Source organism: Papio anubis, chromosome 14 (assembly GCF_008728515.1).
Source record: "Papio anubis isolate 15944 chromosome 14, Panubis1.0, whole genome shotgun sequence".
In the NCBI taxonomy this organism is placed as follows: domain Eukaryota; kingdom Metazoa; phylum Chordata; class Mammalia; order Primates; family Cercopithecidae; genus Papio; species Papio anubis.
In genome coordinates this window covers 88,804,347-88,828,127 of record NC_044989.1, presented here as the reverse complement: position 1 = coordinate 88,828,127, position 23,781 = coordinate 88,804,347, and the positions used below count along the sequence as shown (strand labels likewise).

Sequence of the window (23,781 nt, the reverse complement as noted above, 5' to 3'; positions counted from 1 at the left end):
AAAACACCAAAGCAATGGTAACAAAAGCCAACATAGACAAATGGGGTCTAATTAAACTAAAGAGCTTCTGCATGGCAAAAAAAAACTACCATCAGAGTGAACAGGCAACCTACAGTAGGGGAGAAAATTTTTGCAATCTACCCATCAGACAAAAGGCTAATATCCAGAATCTACAAAGAACTCAAACAAATTTACAAGAAAAAAATGAACAAACAACCCCATCAAAAAGTGGGCTGAGGATATGAACAGACATTTCTCAAAAGAAGACATTTATGCAGCCAACGGAGACATGAAAAAAATACTCTTCATCACTGGTCATCAGAGAAATGCAAATCAAAACCACAATGAGATACCATCTCATGTCAGTTAGAAGGGTGATCATTAAGAAGTCAGGAAACAGCAGATGCTGGAGAGGATGTGGAGAAATAGGAACACTTTTACACTGTTGGTGGAAGCATAAATTAGTTCAACCATTGTGGAAGACAGTGTGGCGATTCCTCAAGGATCTAGAACTAGAAATACCATTTGACCCAGCAATCCCATTACTGGGTACATACCCAAAGAATTATAAATCATGATACTATGAAGACACATGCACACACATGTTTATTGCAGCACTATTCCCAATAGCAAGACTTGGAACCAACCCAAATGTCCATCAATAATAGAACGGATTAAGAAAATATGGCACAAATACACCATGGAATACTATGCAGCCATAAAAAAGGATGAGTTCATGTCCTTTGCAGGGACATGGATGAAGCTGGAAACCATCATCCTCAGTAACCTATCACAAGGACAGGAAACCAAACACCGCATGTTCTCACTCATAGGTGGAACAGAACAATGAAAACAATTGGACACAGGATGGGGAACATCACACACTGGGGTCTGTAGGGGGGTGGGGAGTTATGGGAGGGATAGCATTAGGAGAAATACCTCACGTAAATGATGAATTGATGGGTGCAGCAAACCAACATGGCACATGAATCCCTATGTATCAAACCTGCACGCTGTGCACATGTACCCTAAAACTTAAATAATAATAAAAAAAAATTCTATTTTGAGACTCATACCATTGTCCTCATTCTGCATACATTTCTAGAGACAGCAAGTCAGTAGTGCCCACAGCAATGTCTAGCATGCAGTATCTGTTCTATTGTTAATGAAAATTGTCTCACATGGTCTAGTAGTGGCCAGCAGCAATTGGATATTGACATCATTTCCCTGAGTCTTGTTTAACAGACTCCTTAATAATTCATTTTCCCACTATTAAATATAAATTTTGTGGATATTTAGATAATTGGCTTATGATAATTGCTATTAAGGAACCTTGAGGACATGTTAGAACTCACAAAGACTGGGATATTTTGCAAATGTTCTGCTTCACCAATAGAAGCTAGGTTATCCTGAAACATCTCTTATAAAGTATGCTTCCCAAGATGTTCCCAGGGGTCACAGGACTAGTCAGTGCCAGTAAATGCAGGACAGATTTCACACTCAGCACAAGTACCTGATATTTGAGGAAACTAAAGATGCGCGAACACCCTAGCAGAACCCTCTCCCCAGTGAATCACAGAATTGTGTAATCTACCTCCACAGAGAACAGGCAGAACCTAGACTTGCTTCTAACCCATATGGTATGTCATAGGTTATGAGATGTCTTTCCAATGATTGTATTGTATTTTATAAGCCTCTATCACAGCAGACTGGAAAGAGACACTCTATGAAACATTCTGCTGCCCTTGAACAAGCAAATAGCCATGTGGGCATTGCCTGTGTGAGCATCACACGGCAGGGAATTGTCCACAGCCTCTACGACCTGAGAGCAGCCTTGAGCCAAGGGTCAGTTAGAAATTGAAGCCCTGAGTCATGGAAGTGCTAAGGAATGAGCTCTGCAACTACCTGAAAGAGCTCTGAAGCATCTGTGTTCTCAGGGAGTCTCAGGGGAGAATGAAGCCCAGTCTACACTGCGGCACAGTCTTGTGAAACCCAATGGGCAGGACCCAACAAAGCCATATCCCGACTGCTGACTCAGAAATTGAGAGATGATAAATGGGTATAGTCTTAAGCTGATAAATTTGTGGTAATTTGTTACATGACCATAACAAACTTAACACACATTTTAAGAACAAATAGTAGACCTAAGAGCAGCCATGCCACTGACATTGAATTTAGATGGGCACAGGCTTATTCTCATTATGACCTTAGGATTTGCAAGCACTGTGAGAGAAGGAAAGCTTTGATGTGCGAGCCCTTTCCAACATTCCAATTGTGTCACATCTGCTATATCCTAATGGCCTGAGCAAGAGACATGGACAACACCTGCATCCATTTAGAATGAGGCCAACCAAGCATGAGTGCAGGGAAGGGATTTATTGCGGCTAATTGTGCAAGTAGTTTATCCATAAATTTTTATCATTATTTGCTGATAAATACCATGAGAAAAATAAACCTCTTTAAAAGGCTTAAAGTTTTTAGGTTGTAGCTTAATTCATTGTAGTGTTCTGCTTTATACCCAGGTATAAATAACTGAGAATTCCTTCAAATTATTATTTCCATGATGGTTTATTTTCCCCATATCTTTATAGGTAATTTCGGTCCTATAATGTGCTAGCCGAGTTTACTGTGCAGAGTTGACCATTTGCACAATGTGGCTGACACTCCATTGCACCTTGAATGTGGACCTTGACTGGTGGTGATCTATGAGAATCTGCTTCTGCAAAATAATGTATTTCTCACCCCTTTGATCTTTATCCTATCAGAATCCACACACTTCTCTATTGTTCCATGACTAATTCGTATCTTGTCTCTATTAACACACTCTTGCAAGAAGTGACTAAGAGCACCTAACACATAAATAATAAATATATCCAGTTCTGAAAATTCAAATTAGTTAAAAAGCATGGGGATATTATAGAAAAAAATGTTTAACTATCTTAAGTATAAAGAAAATGAAGTCTTTGTATTTTGCAATGAAACAGCGTGAAAGCTGTGTCTGCAGGTTCCAGCACCAGGGTGGGCCCCTGCCTTTCCTGTGACTGAGCGCATTGCCTTTCTCACACCTGCAGGCATCCAGGGAAGTGACTGGATGGGCTGAGCTGAGCTGCACTGTTGGGCCACCCTGGAGAGATCTTGGTTATATAAGATGAATTTCAGAGGATAACAATAACTGCTAACAGCAATAAATGACAGCAGTTCAGCTTCTTCACTAACAGCGGTCTTTGTAGAATTTCTCCCAAACAACCCACAATGAATAGACTTGAACCCCAGAGTTGATCTGGGAACAAATTTAATAGATGTTGGAAAACAGGAGCCATCTCCCTGACCCATGTAAAGTGATGCCAAATGTTGTCCAACCTTCACATCAAACCAGCTTCCAGATAGGTTAAAGAAGTCACATCAGACCATCCAGTCACAACTGAACCACAGGGTAACTGCAGACACATGAGCAGACTCAGCAGAGATCAGTGCAGCCAGCCCAGAATGGAAGAACCACAGAGCTGACCCTCAGAATTATAAGGAGCTATACAGTTAACCCTCTATCCACGAGACCTGCACCCATGGATTCAACTAATCCTGGATCAAAAATATTTAGAAAAAATGTCCACAAAATTCCAAAAAACAAAACTTGACTTTGCCATATGCTGATCACCACTTGGATGAATCCACACAAATTAAGTCATGTGTAGACATCGTACTAGGTATTATAAGTAGGCTAGAGGTGCTGTAGAGGGTACGGGGGATATGTGTAGGTTATACACAAATATTGTACATTTTACATAAAGGTTTTGAGTCTCCAAAAATTAGAATATCTGCAGGGTGTCCTGGAAACTATTTCCCATAGATACTGAGGGAAGACTATACATGCTCATTTTATGGTATTTTCTTTGCAGCTGGTTTGTTTTCCAAGAAGAGCTAACTAATACAACCTGTTTTTGTGAATAGGAGGCAATACAGTTAAGTGACAGTGTAGTCCCATTTATTCAAATTTTTGTGTTTGCAAAGTCTATTTGCTTGTTTTTTTAAAAAAGATAAGAAAACTCATACCTGATTATCATGGACTTTGGATGTCTTCCTTATCTCCCCGGCAAATGCAAAATGCAGCTGAGAAAACAATTTCTTCCCTCTATTTCCTCTCATTCTTTCTGACTATGAAGAGCAGTACACTGCTATTCATACTTCTCATTACTCAGAATAATCCATGTTTTACATTCAGTGGGTTGTTTTCAATGTGTATAGATCACGAGTGTTGACTATGTCTTGGAGAGTTTCTTGCCCATTAACTTTTCATTCATTCATTCATTCATTCATTCATTCAATAAAGTGTTAATTGAGCAACTATGCTGGACCAGGAATATATCTAGACTGCACCCCTGAGAAGGTCACTGTCTGACTCTCCTTTACCTATATCTTTTCTGGTGAAAAAAAAGGCCATGTTTAATTAAAGATAAATCAACAAAAAGATTCTAGAAAAAGTTAAGGGTCATAAAGGAAAAAAGTGGCAAGGGAAGAGGAAGTGATTCATGAGGAAATAGAGTCAGTTAGTGGGGGAGGCAAAGGCTACTTTTTCTGAGGAGGTGACTGACCTGGAGAATGAGAACAACTGACCTGAACTGAAGTTTCTGAAGGGCATAGAAGTTCATGACAATCAAGGCTCTTAGAAGGAACACAGGGTGAACATGTGAATGACAGAGAAAAGCATTATGAGGAGAGTGACTTAACCAAGGGAAAAAAGAGAAAGTCTGTGAGGGGGCAGGTCAGAGCCATTTTCTCTCAGTGTCTTAAAGATCACCACATATGACTGGTGTGAAATTGAGGAAGCCTTCATTTTCTGTTTGGGGAGCAAATGCTTTCTAAGCGCAGCAGGACATTCTGGGAATTTTTTTAAGCAAAGTACCCCCATGGTCCTATTTATTTTTTAGCAGAGTAATGACTCTAGTTGGGCTGTGAGAAGCAGAAGAGAGACTTATCTGGACAAAGTGAATCCTGGCATAAACTAGTCTTGCAGCAGTAAAGAGTACTGGAGACATAAGCAGACAATAACATATTTTTAAATCAATGTCAGTTACACTCCTTGGTGTGAGAAGAGTAATATTAGAAGTGACCCAGAAGCTTTAGCCTTAATCTATTAGATAGATTGGGATTTACTGATGTTAAACATATTAGCAGTCAAGAAAATTGAGATAGAATGAAAGGAGTTTGTTATTTTTGCTTAGTTGTAGATTGAGATGCCAGTGAACATGCAGGTTAAGTGGCATGTTTGCAAGTGAGTGGAGAGTAAGCTCAGAGGAAAGAAAATACACATAGGTATTCAGCAGTGCTTACAGGGTAATTAATGATATTAAGCCCTCATGTATGCATATGCATCTGCACATATTTATGCCTGTGTGTGCACGTATATGAACATGTGCATATGAGTGTTTTTGAAAAAATAAAAGGGATAAAATCAATAATCTCAGCTTCCACCTTATGAAACTACATAAAGATGAGCAATTTAAATCTGAAGTAGAACATGAGGAAAATTAATAAATATTAGGGCAGAAATCCATAAAACTGCAAACAGAAAAAGCGACACTAAACACCAAGCAAACCAAAGGCTGGTTCTTTGGAAAGAACAATGTTGTTTAGTTCCCATATATTTGAAAATTTGGGGGTTACAGTTTCAATATTGATTTCTAGTTTGATCCCTCCGTGGTCAGAGCACACATTTACTATGATTTTAATTATTGCAAATGTGTTGAGAGATTATGTGGGCAGAATATGTCCTATATTGGTATTTGTTCTGTGGGCACTTGGAAGAAAAATATGTGCATTTCTATTGTTATGGGTTAGAGTATTCTATAAATGTCAGTTAGATGCCTTGGGTTGGTGATATTGTTGATTTCTTCTATATACTTGCCAATTTTTTGTTGAATTGTCCTATTAAAAATTAAGAGGGAGTTTTGAAGTCTCCAAGTGTAATTGTTTTGTTAGTTTCTGCCACATGCACTATATTGCTCTCTTGTTTGGTGTCTACGCACTTAGAACTGCTCTGTCTTCTTTCCAAAATGACTTTCTTCATTATGTAATGTACTTTTCTGTCCCTGGTAACATCTTTGGCTCTGTAGTCTACTTTATCTGATATTAGTATTTGCTACTGGTTCTTTCTATTAATATTTGCATGGTATACCATTTTCATTCCTTCTATATTCAATCTACTTGTACTGTTAGAGCTGATGTGAGTGTCTGACAGACAACATAGAGTTGGGACATTTCTTTTTGATTCATCCATTGTTGTCTTTTTTTTAATTTCATACTTTACATATTTAATATATTGATAATTATTGAATATTAATATTTAAGTCTGTACTCTACGTTTTTGCTATATCTTTTTTTTTGTTTCTCTTTTTGCTGCCTTCCTTTGGGTTACTTGAACACTTTTACAATTTCATTTTAATTTTAGCAAATTTTGTGGTATCTCTTTTTTGTAGTGATTTTTAAATTGGTTGTCATGGTATTTCCTTTATATGTATAGCTTCCCACAGTATGTTGACATCAATATATTACCATTTAAAATAAATACAGAATTTTACCTTTTTTATGTCATTTTTCCTCCCCTTTATAAATAGATTGTTTTTTGAAGTAATTTCTCTGCACATACTAGGAACAAAACAGTATTACAACTTTAATACACAACTATCACATATGATTTAGCAATGCATTATATCCATCTACCTTCTCATTTTTGTAGCCTTTTGTCCCTAACATTATTTAATATCCCCTCTTTATCCTTTGTTTTACCTTTCTGGGGCTTATTTTGGCTATGTTTAAAGGGGATCCACTAGCAGCAAATACTCTTAGTTTTTCTACAACTGAGGACTTCTCAACTTTTTCATTTCTAAATAATGCTTTTACTGGACGTAGAATTTTAGGGTAGCAGATCTTTTCTTTAAATAGTAGAAAATGTGTCATAATTGACACCAGATAACAAGGTGGAAATATTTCCAAGAACAGAGGACAACCATGCTCTCAGTGAGGTGAAAGATGTCTCTTCCCCTTGCATTAGTTTCCATCATTTCTGTTTAAAATGTCACAGTCTTATTGATTTCACATGACATATACGTATTACCCTGTAGTTCTGGAGGTCAGAAGTCTCACAGAGCTAATGTTAAGGTGTCAGTAGGGCTGTAATCTTTCACACGTGTCTGTGTGAAGAGACCAAACGGGCTTTGTGTGAGCAATAAAACTTTTTAATCACCTGGGTGCAGATGGACTGAGTCCAAAAAAAGGAGTCAGCAAAGGGAGATAGGGGTGGGGTAGTTTTATAGGATTTGAGTAGGTAGTGGAAAATTATAGTTAAAGGGCATTATTCTTTTGTGGGCAGGGTTGGGGGTCACAAGCTGTTCGGTGGGGAGCTCCTGAGATTCATTGTCCAGGAGAAGGAATGTCACAAGGTTAATTGATCAGTTAGGGTGGGGCAGGAACAAACCACAATGGTGAAATATCATCAGTTAAGACAGGAACTGGCTATTTTCACTTCTTTTGTGGTTCTTCAGTTGCTTCAGGCCATCTGGATGTATAAGTGCAGGTCACAGGGGATATGATGACTTAGCTTGAGCTCATAGGCCTGACATTTCTGTCTTCTTATATTATTAAAAAAAAAACAAACAAACAAAATAGTGGTGAATTGTTGGGGCAGTGAAAATTTTTGGGGGTGGTATGGAGAGATAATTGGTGTTGTTTCTCAGGGCTGCTTCAAGTGGGATTAGTGTGGGAACCTAGAGTGGGAAATACTAAACTGAAGAAAGATTTGGGGGTAAAGAGTGATATGTGGGGTTGTTAGAAGGACCATTTGTCATATAGAATGATTCGTGACAGCCTGGATGTAGTTTTGTATGAATTGAAAAATTAAACAGAATATACAAGGTCCAAATAAAAGAAGGAGAAAAACAGTTATTAAAGGACTAAGAATTGGGAGGACCCAGGACATCCAATTAGAGAGTGCCCAAGGAAGTTCAGCATAATTATTTGCTTGGTTGGCAAGTTTTGGGGCTCTATCCTTGAGGTTTTTTATGTTGTCATATACCAGGACAGAATGATTTAGGTTAAAACAACACTCTTCCTTTAAAAATATACAGAGTCCTCCTTTTTCATCAGTGAGTAAGTCGAGGCTTTGGCAGTTTTGGAGGACAACCACAGCTAAAGAGTCAACCTGGGCCTGAAGGACTGATAAAGTTTGTGATATGTCTGTGATGCTAGCAGAGAAGTTATTAGAGAGGCTACAAAAGGTCATGATAGAGATTGAAATGTCCAGTCTGAGAGCAATAGTGGAGGCAGAAAGTCCTAAACCGACAGGCAAGGGAATTAGTGGAATAACCCTTTTTGGCATGATGGTTTCATGAGGGGAACAGGAAGCTGTTTGTTCCCATTTGCAAATTGAATTTTGGGAGTAAGGAAAAGTAGTGTGCATGTGCCAGTCCAATTAGCATGTAGACACATATAGGTAGAGGATCCACAAAGGAAGAGACCTTGTGCAAGGCAAAACTGGAACTGCAAAGTGAAAAGATGAAAAGGAGTACTAAAAGAAGTGTCTTGTACCCAGACTCCTAGGGATCCAGCTAGCACAGCAGCCATCAGAGATTGTAGTGGGGACTGATGGGGTAACTGCATAGAGGGGAAGGTTCTTTGCATGGTGTATGAGAAAGTGTCAAGTGTCTATGAGCAACCTTTCACTGTTATTTACGGGGCTGCGTATAAGCAAATAAGAAGAGGTCCTGGGAGGAGTGTCTGAAGAGCAAAGGGAAGGAAGCCAAGGATGGAGTGAAATACAGGGTAAATGTCTTCCTAAGCAATAATAATTGCTAATGTTTTTAAGTTTGTCAGTATTGATAGAGGGTTTATCTGTAACAGGGAGCTGGAAAGCCCCAATTGAGTGATGTGTGTAGTTGGGCTTTGAAGACGAAGATTGAAGGAACATCGAAAAGGTGGAAAGTTACCCAGGGGGATTTCAGTGGGTATTTGCCTAGAGATGCATAAAGGAGCAGCCACAAGAATAGTAGCTTGTGTTGTGAGAGGTCCAAACACTGGGGGAGTAGAGATGATAAAAGGAGAAAAGTTTTTTAAGGAAGTTTTTTAAGAAGGGCGGCAGCTTGCTGATGTGGAATGTGTGGGAAGGTCTTGCTATACCTGTCTAGAAAGTAAATAAGTTCTTCAGGAGGGTAAAGGTGAGGACTATAAAAGGAAGTTCAGAGGTGTTGGGAGACAGGAGATGTTACCCAGTCAGTATGAAAGGCAGGGACAGCTGTATATGCGTAGTAAGAAAGGAAAATGCAAAGCCAGCAATTGCTCGCTAAGGAGGGATTAGAAATGGCTAGAAGAGAGTGAGTGAGACTGATAGTGTGGTGGCGATAGCTGGAGAGAGGGAGAGGGTAGCATAAGAATGGGAAGGAGAATAAGAGTGAGTATAAAAGTAAAGAATAGGACTTCATCAGGGTGGAAGTATTGGAGTGTGCCCTGCCAGCAAAGATCATCTATCCACTCCAAGAGGAAGTCAAGAGTGGCAGTTTGGCGATAGGACCAGGAGATATCAGCTGTGATGGTTTGGAGAAACAGTGTAAACCGATAGTGTAAACAAGATCAGGGCACTTATGAGTAGTTGAGAATGGTGACTAGAAGTATGACTAGACAGAAGATAGTAGGGATGACAAGTGTTTGGGGCACAGTCCAAGTAGTGAGGTTGACTGTGTAAAGCCCTATTGCAAAAAGTAGGGTAAGGATGAATAGACCTAATAGAATGAAGGGACATATTAGGCTCATAAGGGTTATTACTGTTTTTCAGAAATGTGAGTGAGTTTAAGGGAGGTAGGGGAGAGTACTTGCGACTTCCAGGAGAAAAAGGAAAGATCAGGCTTGCTGTCCGATGGACACAGCTTTATTCAGGAATGGTGAACCCAATGGGGAGGGTCCTTCAGACAGACAGCAGTTGGGGTGCTATAGATGACTAGGTAGGGTTCAGTCCATCGAGGCTATAGAGCTTGAGGGGTCAGACTCTTAACAAGAACTGATCGTCCAGCTAGGGTGTCTTCATATGGTTGGGAATCTGGAGGAGGCAAGAGAAGATTAGCAGCCTGGTGAATTTCCTGTCTAGCTTGCTGGAGGACTGCAAGATAGTTGCCCAGAGGACTGGTGTCTGGGACGAGGTTGGGGCCAAGCAAGAAAGTGAGTCCATATACAAGTTCAAATGGACTGTACCCTGTAGCATATTGAGAGCAGGCTCTACTTCTGAGAAGGACTAGTGATGGAAGTATTGTCCAGTCCTTTTTAAGTTGGAAGCTGAGTTTGGTGAGGTGTGTTTTTAAAAGACTATTAGTTCTTTCTACCTTTTCCAAAGACTGAGGATGGTAGGGGGTATGAAGTTTCCACTGAATATCAAGAACCTGAGAGACAGCTTGGGTGATTTGACTAATAAAAGCCGAACCACTATCAGATTGAATAGAAGTAGGGAGGCCAAATCAGGGAATTATGTCTGCTAGAAGGGAAGAAATGACTGCAGTAGCCTTTTCAGAGATAGTGGGAAAGGCCTTGACCCATTTGGTGAAGCTGTCAATCCAAACTAGGAGATATTTAAATTTACAGATATGAGGCATATGAGTGAAGTCAATCTGCCAATCTTGTGTTGGAGTAAATCCCACAGCCTGATCATTATAGGAAAAGGAGGCCTGAGAAAGCCTTGAGGGCCTGGTGGCATAGTAGGCACAGCATTGAGAGGTGATGGTCTTAGGATGGATTCCATGAAGAGAAGAGATGGGGGGACTGCAGGAGGCAAGCCAGAGGGCTTGTATCCCTGGAAATGATCATGCAGGGAAGAAGCATGGACTGAGCTGTGAGGCAGGAAGAATGAATTTTCCATGATTTAAGAGCCACTTGCCCTGAGTTGGAAAAGACTGGTATAGCAGGTTTTCAGAAGAGTAGGTGGGAGTGGTAAGTGAGGAAGAAAAATACTAGCCCTCTGGAGTGGGAGCTGGAATATTAGCAGGTGAGGAGGCATTGGCTATTTCTTTTGCTGTCCTGTCGGCATAGGCGTTTCCTTTTGCAATAAGATGTAGGTTTCTGGTGTCTTTGTGAATGACTCCAAGCGGCCAACAGGAGACCAGCTAGGAAGGCCTTTATTAGGGAGGCATTGATAATGGAAAGGGTTTGTGTGGTAAGAGAGCCTCTCTCAGCCCCTATGGCAGCATGGTTATGGAGGATATGGAAAGCATATTTGGAGTCAGTATAAATGTTAATGTGCATCCCCTTAGAGAGAGCACACAAGTTAAAGCAATCAGTTTGACTTGTTGGGAAATGGTGGAAGGAGGAGCTTCGATAATAGAGGTGTGGAACACGACAGTATATCCAGCTTTGGCTGGTGAAAATTGATTGGGTGGTCTGAATTTTGAATTGGAAGAATAGAAATATCAGGAAAGGGGGAAGATGCTATGTGTATCAGGGAAATACAGTAATGGGGTTCAAGACTTATGCTGGGTACTAAGTGAGAAGCTGGGTTGAAATCGTGCCATGGCCAATAGTTACTGTTGAGGTTTCAATAAAGAATGAATAGAACTGGAAGAGTCGAGGAGCAGACAGCAAGTGTGAAAGGTGTGAGGAGGATATTAACACTTGAAGGTTGTGAGAACTGTAAAGGGTAAGTGGAGCATAACTTGTGATTTTGAGGGCTTCCAGAAGTATTACAGCAGCAGCTGCCACCGCAAACAAATATGAGGGCCACGCCAGAATTGTGAGGTCAAATTGTTTTGACAGAAAGGCAACAGGCCATGGGCCTGGCTCCTGTGTGAGGACTCCAGCAGCACAGCCTTGTATTTCAGCTGTGTGTAAGGGAAAAGGAAGGGACGAGTCAGGGAGTGCTAGTGTGGGAGCTCTCTCCAGGGCCTTTTTGAAAAAGTGAAAAGAAGAATGGGGAAATGACTTAGGGTCTATGGTATCAATTAAGTTACCTTTTGTGAGCTTGTAAAGTGGTTTCATTAGGACAGCAAAGCCTGGTATCCAGAGTCGAAAATATCCAACAATGCCTAAGAAGGAAAGGAGTTGTTGTTTGGTGGTGGAGATTGGAGTCTGGGAGATTAACCGAGCACGGTCTGCAGGAAGGGTGTGTGTATGTTGATGGAGTATTATGTCGAGATAGGTAACTCTAAGGGGAGAAATTTGTGCCTTGGAAGGGGATACTCGGTATCCATTTGAATAGAGATGTTGAAGAAGCAGGATAGTGTCCTGTTGGGAAGATTGGTAAAACAAGCTGTAAAGAAGAAGATCATCAAAATATTGAATAAGGTGGGAGGCAGATGGGTGAACAGAATGCAGATCATGAGAAAGGGCCTGGCCAAGGTAGTGTGGGCTGTCCCTGAAGCACTGGGACAGAACAGTCCAGGTGAGTTGTTGGGATTGGTGGGTGCCAGGGTCAGTCCAAATAAAGGCAAAAAGAGGCTAGGAGGAGGGATACAATGGGATAGTAAAGAAGGTGTCTTTGAGACTGATAACAGAATAGTGAGTTGCAGAAGGGGGTATTGAAGATAGGAGGGTGTACGTGGATGGGAAAGACGATTTGATTGATAAGGCAAAGATCCTGAACCAACCTGTAAGATTTGTCCGGTTCCTGGATGGGTAGGACAGGGGAGTTGTAAGGAGGATTTGTAGGCTTTAAGAGGCCATGTTGTAACAGGTGGGTGATAACAGGCTCTAGTCTCTCAAAGCCTGTTGTGGGATGGGATACTGGTGTTGAGCAGGGTAACAGTGATTTTAACGGAATGTTAAGGGGTGCATGATCAGTCGCCAAGGAAGGAGTAGAGGTATCCAATATTTGTAGATTAAGGCAGGGCGACACAAGGGGAGGATGCGCAGGAGGCTTTGAACTGAGGAAAAGGGTGGCAATGAGGTGTGGCTGTAGCCCAGGAATATTTAGGGAAGTGGATAGTTTTGTCAAAATGTCTTGACCTAATAAGGAAACTGGGCAGGTGAGGATAACTAAAAAGGAGTGCATAAAAGAATGTTGTCCAAGTTCTCACCAGAGTTGGGGAGTTTTAAGAGGTGTAGAAGCCTGGCCATCAATACCCACAACAGTGATGGGGGCAAGGGAAATAAGTCCTTGAAAAGAAGGTAACGTGGAGTGGGTAGCCTCCATATTGATTAAGAAGGGGACGGACTTACCCTCTACTGTAAGAGTTACCCAAAGTGTCTGTGATGGTCCAGGGGGCTTCTGAGGCGATTGGGCAGTGTCAGTCTTCAGCCGCTAAGCTGAGAAGATGTGGGAAGGAGTCAGTCAGAGAACCTTGGGACAGAGTTCCAGGAGCTCTGGGAGTGGCTGCCAGATGAGTTGGACAGTCCAAATTCCAGTGGGGTCCCGCATAGATGGGACATGGCTTAGGAGAATCCTGGGCTGTGGGCATTCCTCGGCCCACTGGCCAGATTTCCAACACTTGAAGCGAGATCCTGGGGGAGGAGGTCCTGGAAGAACACAGGCTGCTGCGGTTTAGGCATTTTGAAGTTCTTGTATGCTGGAGACGTGACTGGGGTTTCTTTCACAGTGGAGGCAAGTAATTGCAACTCAGAAATACGTTGCCGCTTGGCTGCTTCTTCTCTATTATTGTACACCTGGAAGGCCAGGTTAATTAAGTCCTGTTGTGGCATTTAAGGGCCAGAATCTAATTTTTAGAGCTGTTTCTAATGTCAGGAGTGGATTGGATAATAAAATGCATACTGAGAATAAGACGACCTTCTGGAGCCTCTGGGTCTAGGGCAGTAAAGCATCTGATGGTTGTTGCTAAATTTGCCATGAACTGGGCTGGGTTTTATATTTGATGAAGAAGAGCATAAACGCTAACTGATTTGGGAGAGGTCGGATAAGGAAAAGGGAGCATTAACCTTGACTACGCCTTCAGCTCCAGCCACCTCTCTAAGAGGAAACTGTTGGGCGGGTGGGGGAGAGCTAGTCGCAGAACAAAACTGTAAGCCAGACGGGGTGTGAGGAGGGAAGGTAATAGGAGGGTTATAGGGTGGGGTAGCAGAGGCTGAGGAAGAATTGGGACCTGGCTCAGACTGGTGAGGAGCAGCCTGGGGAGGAGGGGAGAGGTCAGATGGGTCCGTAGAAAAGGAGGATTCAAACGACTCACAGTTTGGGTTGGAGGTTGAAGGAACAGACAGGAGAGAAAGAAGAAAGATTTGGCATGAGTCACATTGGGAGCAGAGACTAGGGAGGGGCCGATGTGTAGTAAAGAATACCTGGACGTGAGGCACCTCAGACCATTTGTCCATTTTCCAACAAAAATCATCCAGGTCTTATAAGACGGAGAAATCAAAAGTGCCATTTTCTGGCCATTTGGAACCATTGTCGAGTTTGTATTGGGGCCTAGCGGTATTGCAGAAGAAAATAAGGCATTTAGATTTTAGGTCAGGTAGGAGTTGAAGAGGTTTTAAGTTCTTGAGAACACAGGCTAAGGGAGGAGGGGGAATGGAGGTGGAAGATTGCCCATAGTGAAGAAGATAAGTTTAAAGAGAAAGGGAGAGACATGGAGAAGGGGGTGGTAAGCAGCCCTGGGCTGTAATGTGGGTGAGCAGCCAAAACAGGCATCCCCACAACTGACTTGCCACCAAAGGAATGTGGGTAAATGACCAAGGCAGGCATCCCTGCAGTGATCAGACACCAATGGAATGTGGGTGAATGATCAGGGCAAGCATCCTCGTGATTATCAGACACCAAGGGAAAACTGCCTTCCTGAGTCTGTGAATGGTGCCAGGGTTTTGGGCTCACCAACAAAATGTGTCTCCTTTGTCTCTACTACAGAGGAAAAAGAAGTGGAATTGGAAGGACAGGGAGATTGAAGGATAATGAGAGAGGCTGGAGAAGAGAGTGAAAAGACTGATTACTTGATTCAAAATTGGTGAGATGTTCCTTGGGCTGGTTCCTACCCGAGGATGTAGATGGATCTTGTGACGAGTGAGGGCGAGGACAGTGGGCCAGTCTCCCTAAAAAGTCCCCCTGTCCCAGGTTTCAGCACCAAATGGTATGCATGTCCATGCAAAGAGACCACCAAACTGGCTTTGTGTGAGCAATAAAGCTTTTTAATCACCTGGGTGCAGGCGGACTGAGTCCAAAAAAGGAATCAGCAAAGGGAGATAGGGGTAGGGCAGTTTTATAGGATTTGGGTAGGTAGTGGAAAATTGCAGTTAAAGGAGGTTGTTGTCTTGCAGGCACAGGTGGGGCACAGGAGGTCACAAGGTGCTCAGTGGGGAGCTTCTGAGATTCATTGTCCAGGAGAAGGGAATGTCTGGTGAGCTGAACCAGTTAAATTGGGGCAGAAGAAATCACAACTGTGGAATATTATCAGTTAAGGCAGGAACTGGCTATAGTCACTTCTTTTGTGGTTCTTTGGTTGCTTCTGGTCATCTGGATGTATATGTGCAGGTCACAGGGGATATGACAGCTTAGCTTGGGCTCAGAGGCCTGACATAAGCCTTCTGGAGGCACCAGAGTAGTGAACTGGATCCTCTGCTTCTTATCTTGCAAGCACTCCCACATATCTGGTTCCATGGCCCCTTCTTTCCTTAAATCACATCCCTCCCCAGTGTCCCATTCCTCTCTGACTGCAAGCCTCCTCTTCTATTTAAAGCCCTTGTGACAATATTGATTTAATCTTCATAACCAGGTTGCTTATTCTCAAACTCCTGGAAAACCAGGGTTGTTGGTCTCATGCTGGTTTGGATAAAATGACACTGACATATGTGGAGTGTTTTTAAGGAGAGAAAAGTTTAATATACAAGGAGAATGAAGGAAGATGAAAACAGCTCCTCTGTACAGAGAAAGAGGGACAGGGGATTGTAACAAAGAGAAAACTCTATGTGGGGAAGAAAAGTAGCTGCTTATATGAGGAGGCTGGAGAAGGTGGTGTCTGATTTGCATAGGGCTCAAGGGATAGGTTTGACCAGGCATGTCATTCACGTAGCCTGTGGAAAACACTGGCCCTCCATGTTAGTCTTTTAAATATGGTAGGTCACCATAATGTTCACAGGGATATATGGGGACAGCCATGTTAGCCAGAAACATGTGAACAGGAAGAAGACAATGGGAATCACCATGTTTGGGTGAACCCAGTTTCTAATGGCTGGCATTTGCATAGGAAACCTTCGCGGCCTGGCTCCAAGAACCAGGGCTTTCCAGCTAGACAAGAAACATTTCTAGAGTGGCTTTAAAAGAACAAAACCTTCCCAAGGACCCCTTTTCCTCTCTATCTGCCTAAAATAATTTCTTCATAACTCCTGTATTATTTAGGTTCCAGAAACAAGGACATGGACATCTTTCGGGTGGAGACATTATTCATTTCACCAACAATAAACATATTCCCCAGAATTGTCCTTCTCTAAAGTAAAATTTAAAAAATCATGAAGTATTTTTATGAATCAAGAGAACTGGACAAAATCTTAGACTCAGGTTCCTCTAACTTGGGAGTTTTATCTGCTGGGGTTTGCTCACTCCACTGTCTCTAATGTAGATTTATTGATGTGTAGATAGTTTTAGAGGATTTTTAAATTTTGTGACCCAATGTAAACAAAACACTATCTGAGACAGGTCTCAATCAATTTACAGGGTTATTTTTCCAAATATATGGCTTATGGCCTGTGACACAGCCTTAGGAGATCCTGCAAACATGTGCCCAAAGTGGTTGGATTACACATTGGTTTTATGCACTTTAGGGAGCACAGAAATTACTGCAAAGACATAAATCAATACATATTAGATATGCATTAGTTTGTGCTGGAAAGGTGGGAATTCTTGAAGAAGGGGCTTCCAGGTCATAGGTGAAGTCAAAGCTTTCCTGACTGGCTACTAGTTGAAAGAGTTAAGCTCTTCCTAAAGAGTAGAATTCACCATAAAAAATGCTTGAGTTTAGAAAACGGGGGTTCTTGTCATGTAGATGAATCCTATGGGTAGCAAATAAAGTAGACAGTGAATGTTGCTTATCAGACCTTTAAAAACATGTCAGACTCTTTGGAAAAGACTTAGTAAGGGGAGGAGATTCTGTATAGAATGCAAATTTCCCCCACAACAGGCAGCTTAGCAGGGCCACTTCAGAGTATGTCAAAGAAATGTTTTTAGGGTAAAATATTTTTATTTTCTTCAGGGCCTATTATCTGTCATGTTGGACTATAATATCTCATTGCTACCAAGTGTCTGTTTTGTCAGTTGAAAGATCTCTGTTGTAATGATAATGCTGGTCAGTTGTGTCTGAACTCCAAAGGGAGGAGAGTACAATAAGGCACATCTAAACCCACATGCCAGTCATGGCCTAATCTAGTTTTTCAAATTTCTTTGAAGTTCTCTCTGCCAAAAGAGGAGTCCATTCAGCTGGTTGGTGGCCTGCAACTTAATTTTTGGTTTTAGCACATAGGAAAACAAAATCACAGCACAAATTCAATCTAAAATAGATTGGTAAAGACAAATTAAGAACTTCCTGAATATTCCTAGATGTCAAAGAAAAAGAAATTATTATAATTCGGATGAAAAATACCCCTCATAAAAAAGATTAATGCTTTTTTTTTACTATCTTGGTTTGGGTCCACCAGCAATGAGGATTCCTGTTTAGGCAGCAAATTTACACTGGGAGGGAAGGAGGAAAGTGAGGAAGGGAACAGAAAATGAATGGTAAAAGACACATCAACAACCCATTTGACTCAGGAGAACTGAAGATCAACCACATGTGGAAACATGGACTAAATTCCTCTGGGCTGTTCCATCTGAGAGATGACGAAGCTGGGGTATGTGTACACCTTATCCTGTCCTCACTGATTGTGAGCTGTCTCTCTTGTTCTCTTTCAAGCTGCTATAACACATTCCTTGTCACTGTGTAATTCATAAGGAGCACATATTTATTTTCTTACATGTCTGGAGAATGGGGAAATTTAAGATCGAGGCATGGGCAGGTTAAGGTCTGCTTTCTTTGCTTTCAAGATGATGTCTGGAGTTTTGGGTCCTTCAAAGGAAGGAAGGTCGTGTCTTAACATCACAGAGGAGCAGCAGAGAGAGAGACAGATCCTAGCCCTATAATCCCTGTTTATAGTGGTATTAATGTATTCCACTAGAGGGCTCCACCCTGATGACCTAAAAACATCCCAATAGGCCCCATATGGCAATACCATTACACTGAGAATTTACTTTACAGCAGATGGATTCTGGAGGACACAGTGAAACCACAGAACTTTCCTAATAAGGGAGGAGACCACCCCTCATATTGTCTTATGCCCAATTTCTGCCTCCAATGAAAGAAGAAGTAAACACTAAAAGGCAGAAATGAAATCCACAGGCAGACAGCCCAGCACGGTACCCTGGGCCTGGTAGTTAAAGATCGATCCCTGACCTAATTGGTTCTGTTATCTCTAGATTACAGACATTGTATAGAAATGCATTGTGAAAATCCCTATCTTGTTTTGTTGCAATCTAATTACCGGTGCATGCAGCCCCCAGTCACGTATCCCCTGCTTGCTCAATCAATCACGACCCTCTCACATGCACACCCCTTAGAGTTGTGAGCCCTTAAAGGGACAGGAATTGCTCACTCGGGGAGCTTGGCTCTTGAGACAGAAGTCTTGCCAATGCCCCCGGCCAAATAAACCCCTTCCTTCTTTAACTCGGTGTCTGAGGAGTTTTCTCTATGGCTCATCCTGCTACACTGAGAGATACCCATTCCAGGCCATTTGTTCTGCAATGCATGCAGGCAGCATTCTCTGCCCAAGACCATAAAGAACATAAGACATGTATATTGCCATTGGAAGTGAGCAGAGGTACAGCAAAAGGAAAGCCCTAGACTACAGATGGAGACTCCTACATTCATCCTGGTACAGTTAACCCTTGAATAACTTGGGTTTGAAATTTGCAGATCCACTTATATTTTCTTCTGTGTGTCACCTATGAGCAAGCAAGCACTTAATACATAGAAAATATATTTTCTCATTTTTATAGTTTTCTTAATAACATTTTTTTCGTTAGCATACTTTAATTGAAATAATAGACTATATGATATAAATAACTTTAAAAAAGTGTTAATCAACTATTTATTTTATCACTGTGGCCAGCAGTCAAAAGTAAGCTATTAGTACTTACGTTAGAAATGCAAAAGTTCTACACAGGTTTTCAACTGCACCAGTGCTCAGTACTCCAACTTCCACATTGTTCAGGGGTCAACTGCCCTTTCAGTCTGTAGCTGCATCTCTCTGGAACAGCATCTTGGCAGGTGGGTTGCAAGTAAAGGAATCCGGTAAATAACATCTCAAACTGTGCTGCATTAGTATGACAATTATGTAAAATCAAAGGCATTTAGAAAGCAGTAAATGCACTAAAAGGCTCTTCCTAAACATCCCTTATCTGCCTAAAAGGAGATTCTCCAGAAGGAAACGAATTGTCAAGAAAATTCTTCCTGAGAATCTTTATATCAGGGAAGATTAATATCAAAGCGGAATCTAAAATAGAAGAGACTGGAAGTTAATGCTTTATCCAGACAAGCTTTTATCTGTTCTTTTGAGGACACACTTCTGTTCTCATTTATTCTCTCCAGGTTGCCTACACTTCCCAATTCCCTCTTCCCTAGAAAGGAAATATAAACAACTGGATCTCATTGAGTTACCTGGGTAATCACCCTGCTATGATATCCTGCTGCACTTCAAATGAATTTTGTTTGCCTTTTCTCTTATTAATCTTCCTTTTGTCAGTTTATTTTCAGCAAACATTTAGAGGACAAATGGAACTTTCTTGCTTTCTCCCAATATAAGCAAGTTCCCTTAAAATTCAGGCTGCTTACAAAGCAGCAAGAAGGTTTGTGCACAGGCTACAGCACTGTGATTTGGCTCCCGTAGTCAGGCATCAGTAAAATTTTGTACAGCCCTAGGCTGTAGCCCACTGATGCCACTGCTACTGAGCCAGGCTGGGACATTTTTGGGCACACTAGAGATGTGAGATATATCAAGTGCAAATCCCTGTCCAATTACATCTGGATCCAACTGATTTCTCCATGTACAAAGGCAATTGCTTGATACAAGATTGAATGTCTCCTTCCTGAAGATGTTATCAAGGAGGCTGATGTCTGGGTCAGGATGATGTCTCCACTAACTGATAAAAAGTGAAAAAGGAAAGTGGTATTGATGGTGCATGGCAGGGACCTGCTTCATTCAGTGGTTACCTTCACTAAGAGAGATGAACTTTGGGAAATAACAATGGCAGAAAAGAAGGTAGACTATGAAGGTGCCCAAAACAAGAATAAGGTGCAGCTCATTTAGTCTATGGGTATTATAGAGACCTGCACCTCTTGATAATGGAGGATCTGTGAGTGCTGCATGCATTGAGAAAACATGGTATCATCTCTGCATCTGTAGTAAATTGTCTGATCTCATATTGGTAAGAACAATGGCATAACACCATTACCTAATACTTACAAATACATGTAGCATCATGTCAATAATTTTATTTTTAATTTTTTTACATAGGAACAATATTAAACCCAGAGAAATGTTGCATGTATATGACAAATACCCCCTTCCCTAACCGGAATCATATAAGAGTCTTTTGAAGACTTGAGAATTGTACCATCTAACACTTTACTATGGGTTTCCTACAAACTACTATATTCTCCTAAATAATCCCCATACACCAATGAAATACATTACACCATTGACTCCTGAGGAATATTTCAAATTGTCAAAAATAAACTATAAAATATTTCTCATAACAACATAGTCCCTAGTAGAAATACATTTTCTGTGGACAAATTTGTGCTACCCTGGTCTTACCTGGGACACCTGGGGACACTGAGCTGGTGCTCAGTTACTGAGATGAGCCAGCCCTGCAGCTGTGCCCAGTCTGCCCCATCCCCTACTCATTTGCATGTTCCCAGCACACTTCCTCCTTCCCTGAAGACTTTTTAATAGGCTGGTCACACTTTGTGCAGGAGTCAGTCCCAGTCAGGACACAGCATGGACATGAGGGTCCTCGCTCAGCTCCTGGGGCTCCTGCTGCTCTGGCTCCCAGGTAAGGAAGGAGACACTAGCAGTTTACTTAGCTCAGTGTGCTCCCTACTGCTTTGCTATTCAGGGAAATTCTGTTACAACATGAATAATTGTGTGTACATTTGTTTTTATGTTTCTAATCTCAGGTGCCAGATGTGACATCCAGATGTCCCAGTCTCCATCCTCCCTGTCTGCTTCTGTAGGAGACAGAGTCACCATCACTTGCCGAGCCAGTCAGGGCATTAGCAATGCTTTAGCCTGGTTTCAGCAGAAACCAGGAAAAGCTCCTAAGCTCCTGATCTATGCTGCATCCAGTTTGCAAAGTGGGGTCCCATCAAGGTTCAGTGGCAGTGGATCTGGGACGGATTACACTCTCACCATCAGCAGCCTGCAGCCTGAAGATTTTGCAACTTATTACTGTCAACAGGGTTACAGTACCCCTCCCACAGTGTTACACACTCGAACATAAACCCCCAGGGAAGCAGATGTGTGAGGATGGCCTGCCCCAGCTGCTCCTCCTGATGCCTCCACTGGCTGAGAGTGTTCCTCAGATGCAGCCACACTCTGATGGTGTTGGTAGAGGGGGACATGAAGTCACCTCTGCACCCAAATTCTTTTTTCTTTCTCAGCCCCAACTACACAGACATAGCAATGCCTCTCCTGATTTAATAAAGACAGAGATCATGACACCTAAGGAGTCTAATTTATGGCTTCAGTTGGAATTCATACAATACAGAAGAAGCCACTATAGATATTCTAAGCTTGAATTGTCTTAATAAAGAGAATTAGAGTAAGCTACTAAAGTCTAAATAAAATGTACAGATAAATCTCTAAATTTAATGTTGTATTTGCAAAGAAATATTTGCCAAGTGGAGCATACAGGAAAACTCAGTGGTCTTCAATGTATTGAAAGAATGAAGAGAAAGTTAGCGTTTTATGAAAAAGGGAAAATATTACCTACGGCTCTTGGGGAAAGTTCATTGGCACTAGTAAGGCTTGGGAGCTGGCAAGCTCAGGCTGGTGAGCAGTGGTGGACAAATCGAATCCTAGAATAATAACAAGTTATCTCAGATATTATGGATCAATTTGATTTCAGGTTACAAGAAGCCAAAGCAGTAAAGCTTGCAGAGAATTTTGTTTCTGAAATACCAGCGATTCGGTATAGATCCTGCTGCTCACCACACAGAAAGCCAATCACTAAGACAGCAAGTATTGCCAACGAACAGGCTTTAATCAGGTGCTGCAGTCAAGGTGATGGGACACCGTTCGCAAATGTATCTCCCTGACCAACTAAAATTAGAGTTTATATAGCAGGGAAGAAATGTGGGAAAACAGGAATTAGCGAGGGGTAAGGAAGATAATTTGGTCAATAGGAAGCAGGAGGTCAGTTAGACAATCATAATGGGCAAGGGGTCTGATGTCTCACTGTTCCAATTCAGTGATATGTAAGTTTCAGCTCTTTGATAGTATCTGGGAGGCCTGTTGATTGGTTTACTGGCAGAAGAAAAAAAAAAAAAAAAAAAAAAAAAAACCTCGGGTAAGACAGATGTAATTATCCTGAGTTTTCAGACTGGGGGTGTCAATTTCTATGTTTATTCAAAAAAACATAAACATTAGTTCCCTGGGATAATGGGGCCTATTTCAATTGCATTCTAGAAACAGTATCTTGTACCCTGAGTTCCTTTTCCCTCTGGTTTCTTGGCTTTGTTGGGTATGACAAGAATGACCAAATTCCTAAGATTCATTTTCACACTACAGCTTTTCAAAGCCAAGGATATAGTAGTCATGAAAGCTGATATTAGAAGCAGGATTCTCTGGCGCTCCCTCAGAAAACAGAATGCATGTGCCCCTGAAGTATGGGCTGTTTAACCATGTGGTCCTCAGTCCTGTCTGGAAGCTTAGGGGTAGGGATGCTGATGCTCTCAGCTTCCTACAGCATCTTTCCAGGTGTTTCTCCAGTCCTTATCTCTGTCCCTGTGTCTGTCTTAGGTACCAATGGAGAATATTGAGTCATCCTTTTCTGACTTCCAAATCTTGTGGAAAGACTTCTTATTGGGCAACTCTATAAGAAACAAGAGAGGCAAAAAGGGATATTTATGTAAGTTAAAATGAGGCCCCTGTGAGGCCCCGTGAGACCAAAGGTTCTTGGTCTCACACTGCTTTAGATAAAACGCCACGGAAACACGTGGAGTGGTTTTAAGGAGAGAAAAGTTTAATACGCAAAAAGGAAGGAAGAAGAAAACAGCTAAACAGCTCCCCCATACAGAGACAGAGGGACAGAGATGGAGAAAATTCCATGAGCAGTGGGAAAATGGCTGCTTATAGGAGGAGTCTGAAGGAGGTGGTGTCTGATTTGCATAGGGCTCAGGGGATTGGTTTAACCAGGCATGTCATTCACATAGCCTGAGAAAAAACTAGCCCTCCCACCCTAGCCGTTTAATATGCAAATGTAGGGCACCATAATGTTCTACGCACATGGAGAGATGTAGGGACAGCCATGTTGCCAGTCACATGTGGGGGCAAGGAAGAAGAAGGTGGGAATTGCCATGTTTGGGTGAACCCAGTTTCTCATGGCCTTTATTTGCATATCAAAGCTTGCCAGCCTGACTCTAAGAGTCAGGACTTTCCTACTAGAAAAGAAACATTTTTGGAGTTGCTTTAAAAGAAACAAAACCTTCCCAAGGACCCCCTTTCCTCTCTATCTGCCTAAAATAATTTCTTTATAACTCCTATTGAACTTGGGTTCCAGAGACGAGGACA

At 41.7% G+C, this 23,781-nt stretch overlaps 2 gene segments (V, D, J or C); both read left to right on the top strand.

Moving 5' to 3' along the window:
• Positions 1 to 23,781, top strand: part of LOC103877257 — an 856,781-nt gene that overhangs the window by 409,960 nt on the left and 423,040 nt on the right.
• LOC101015056 lies at positions 20,918 to 21,505 on the top strand. The segment is given in 2 exon segments: positions 20,918 to 21,043; positions 21,168 to 21,505. Coding segments are annotated over 2 exon segments (378 nt in total).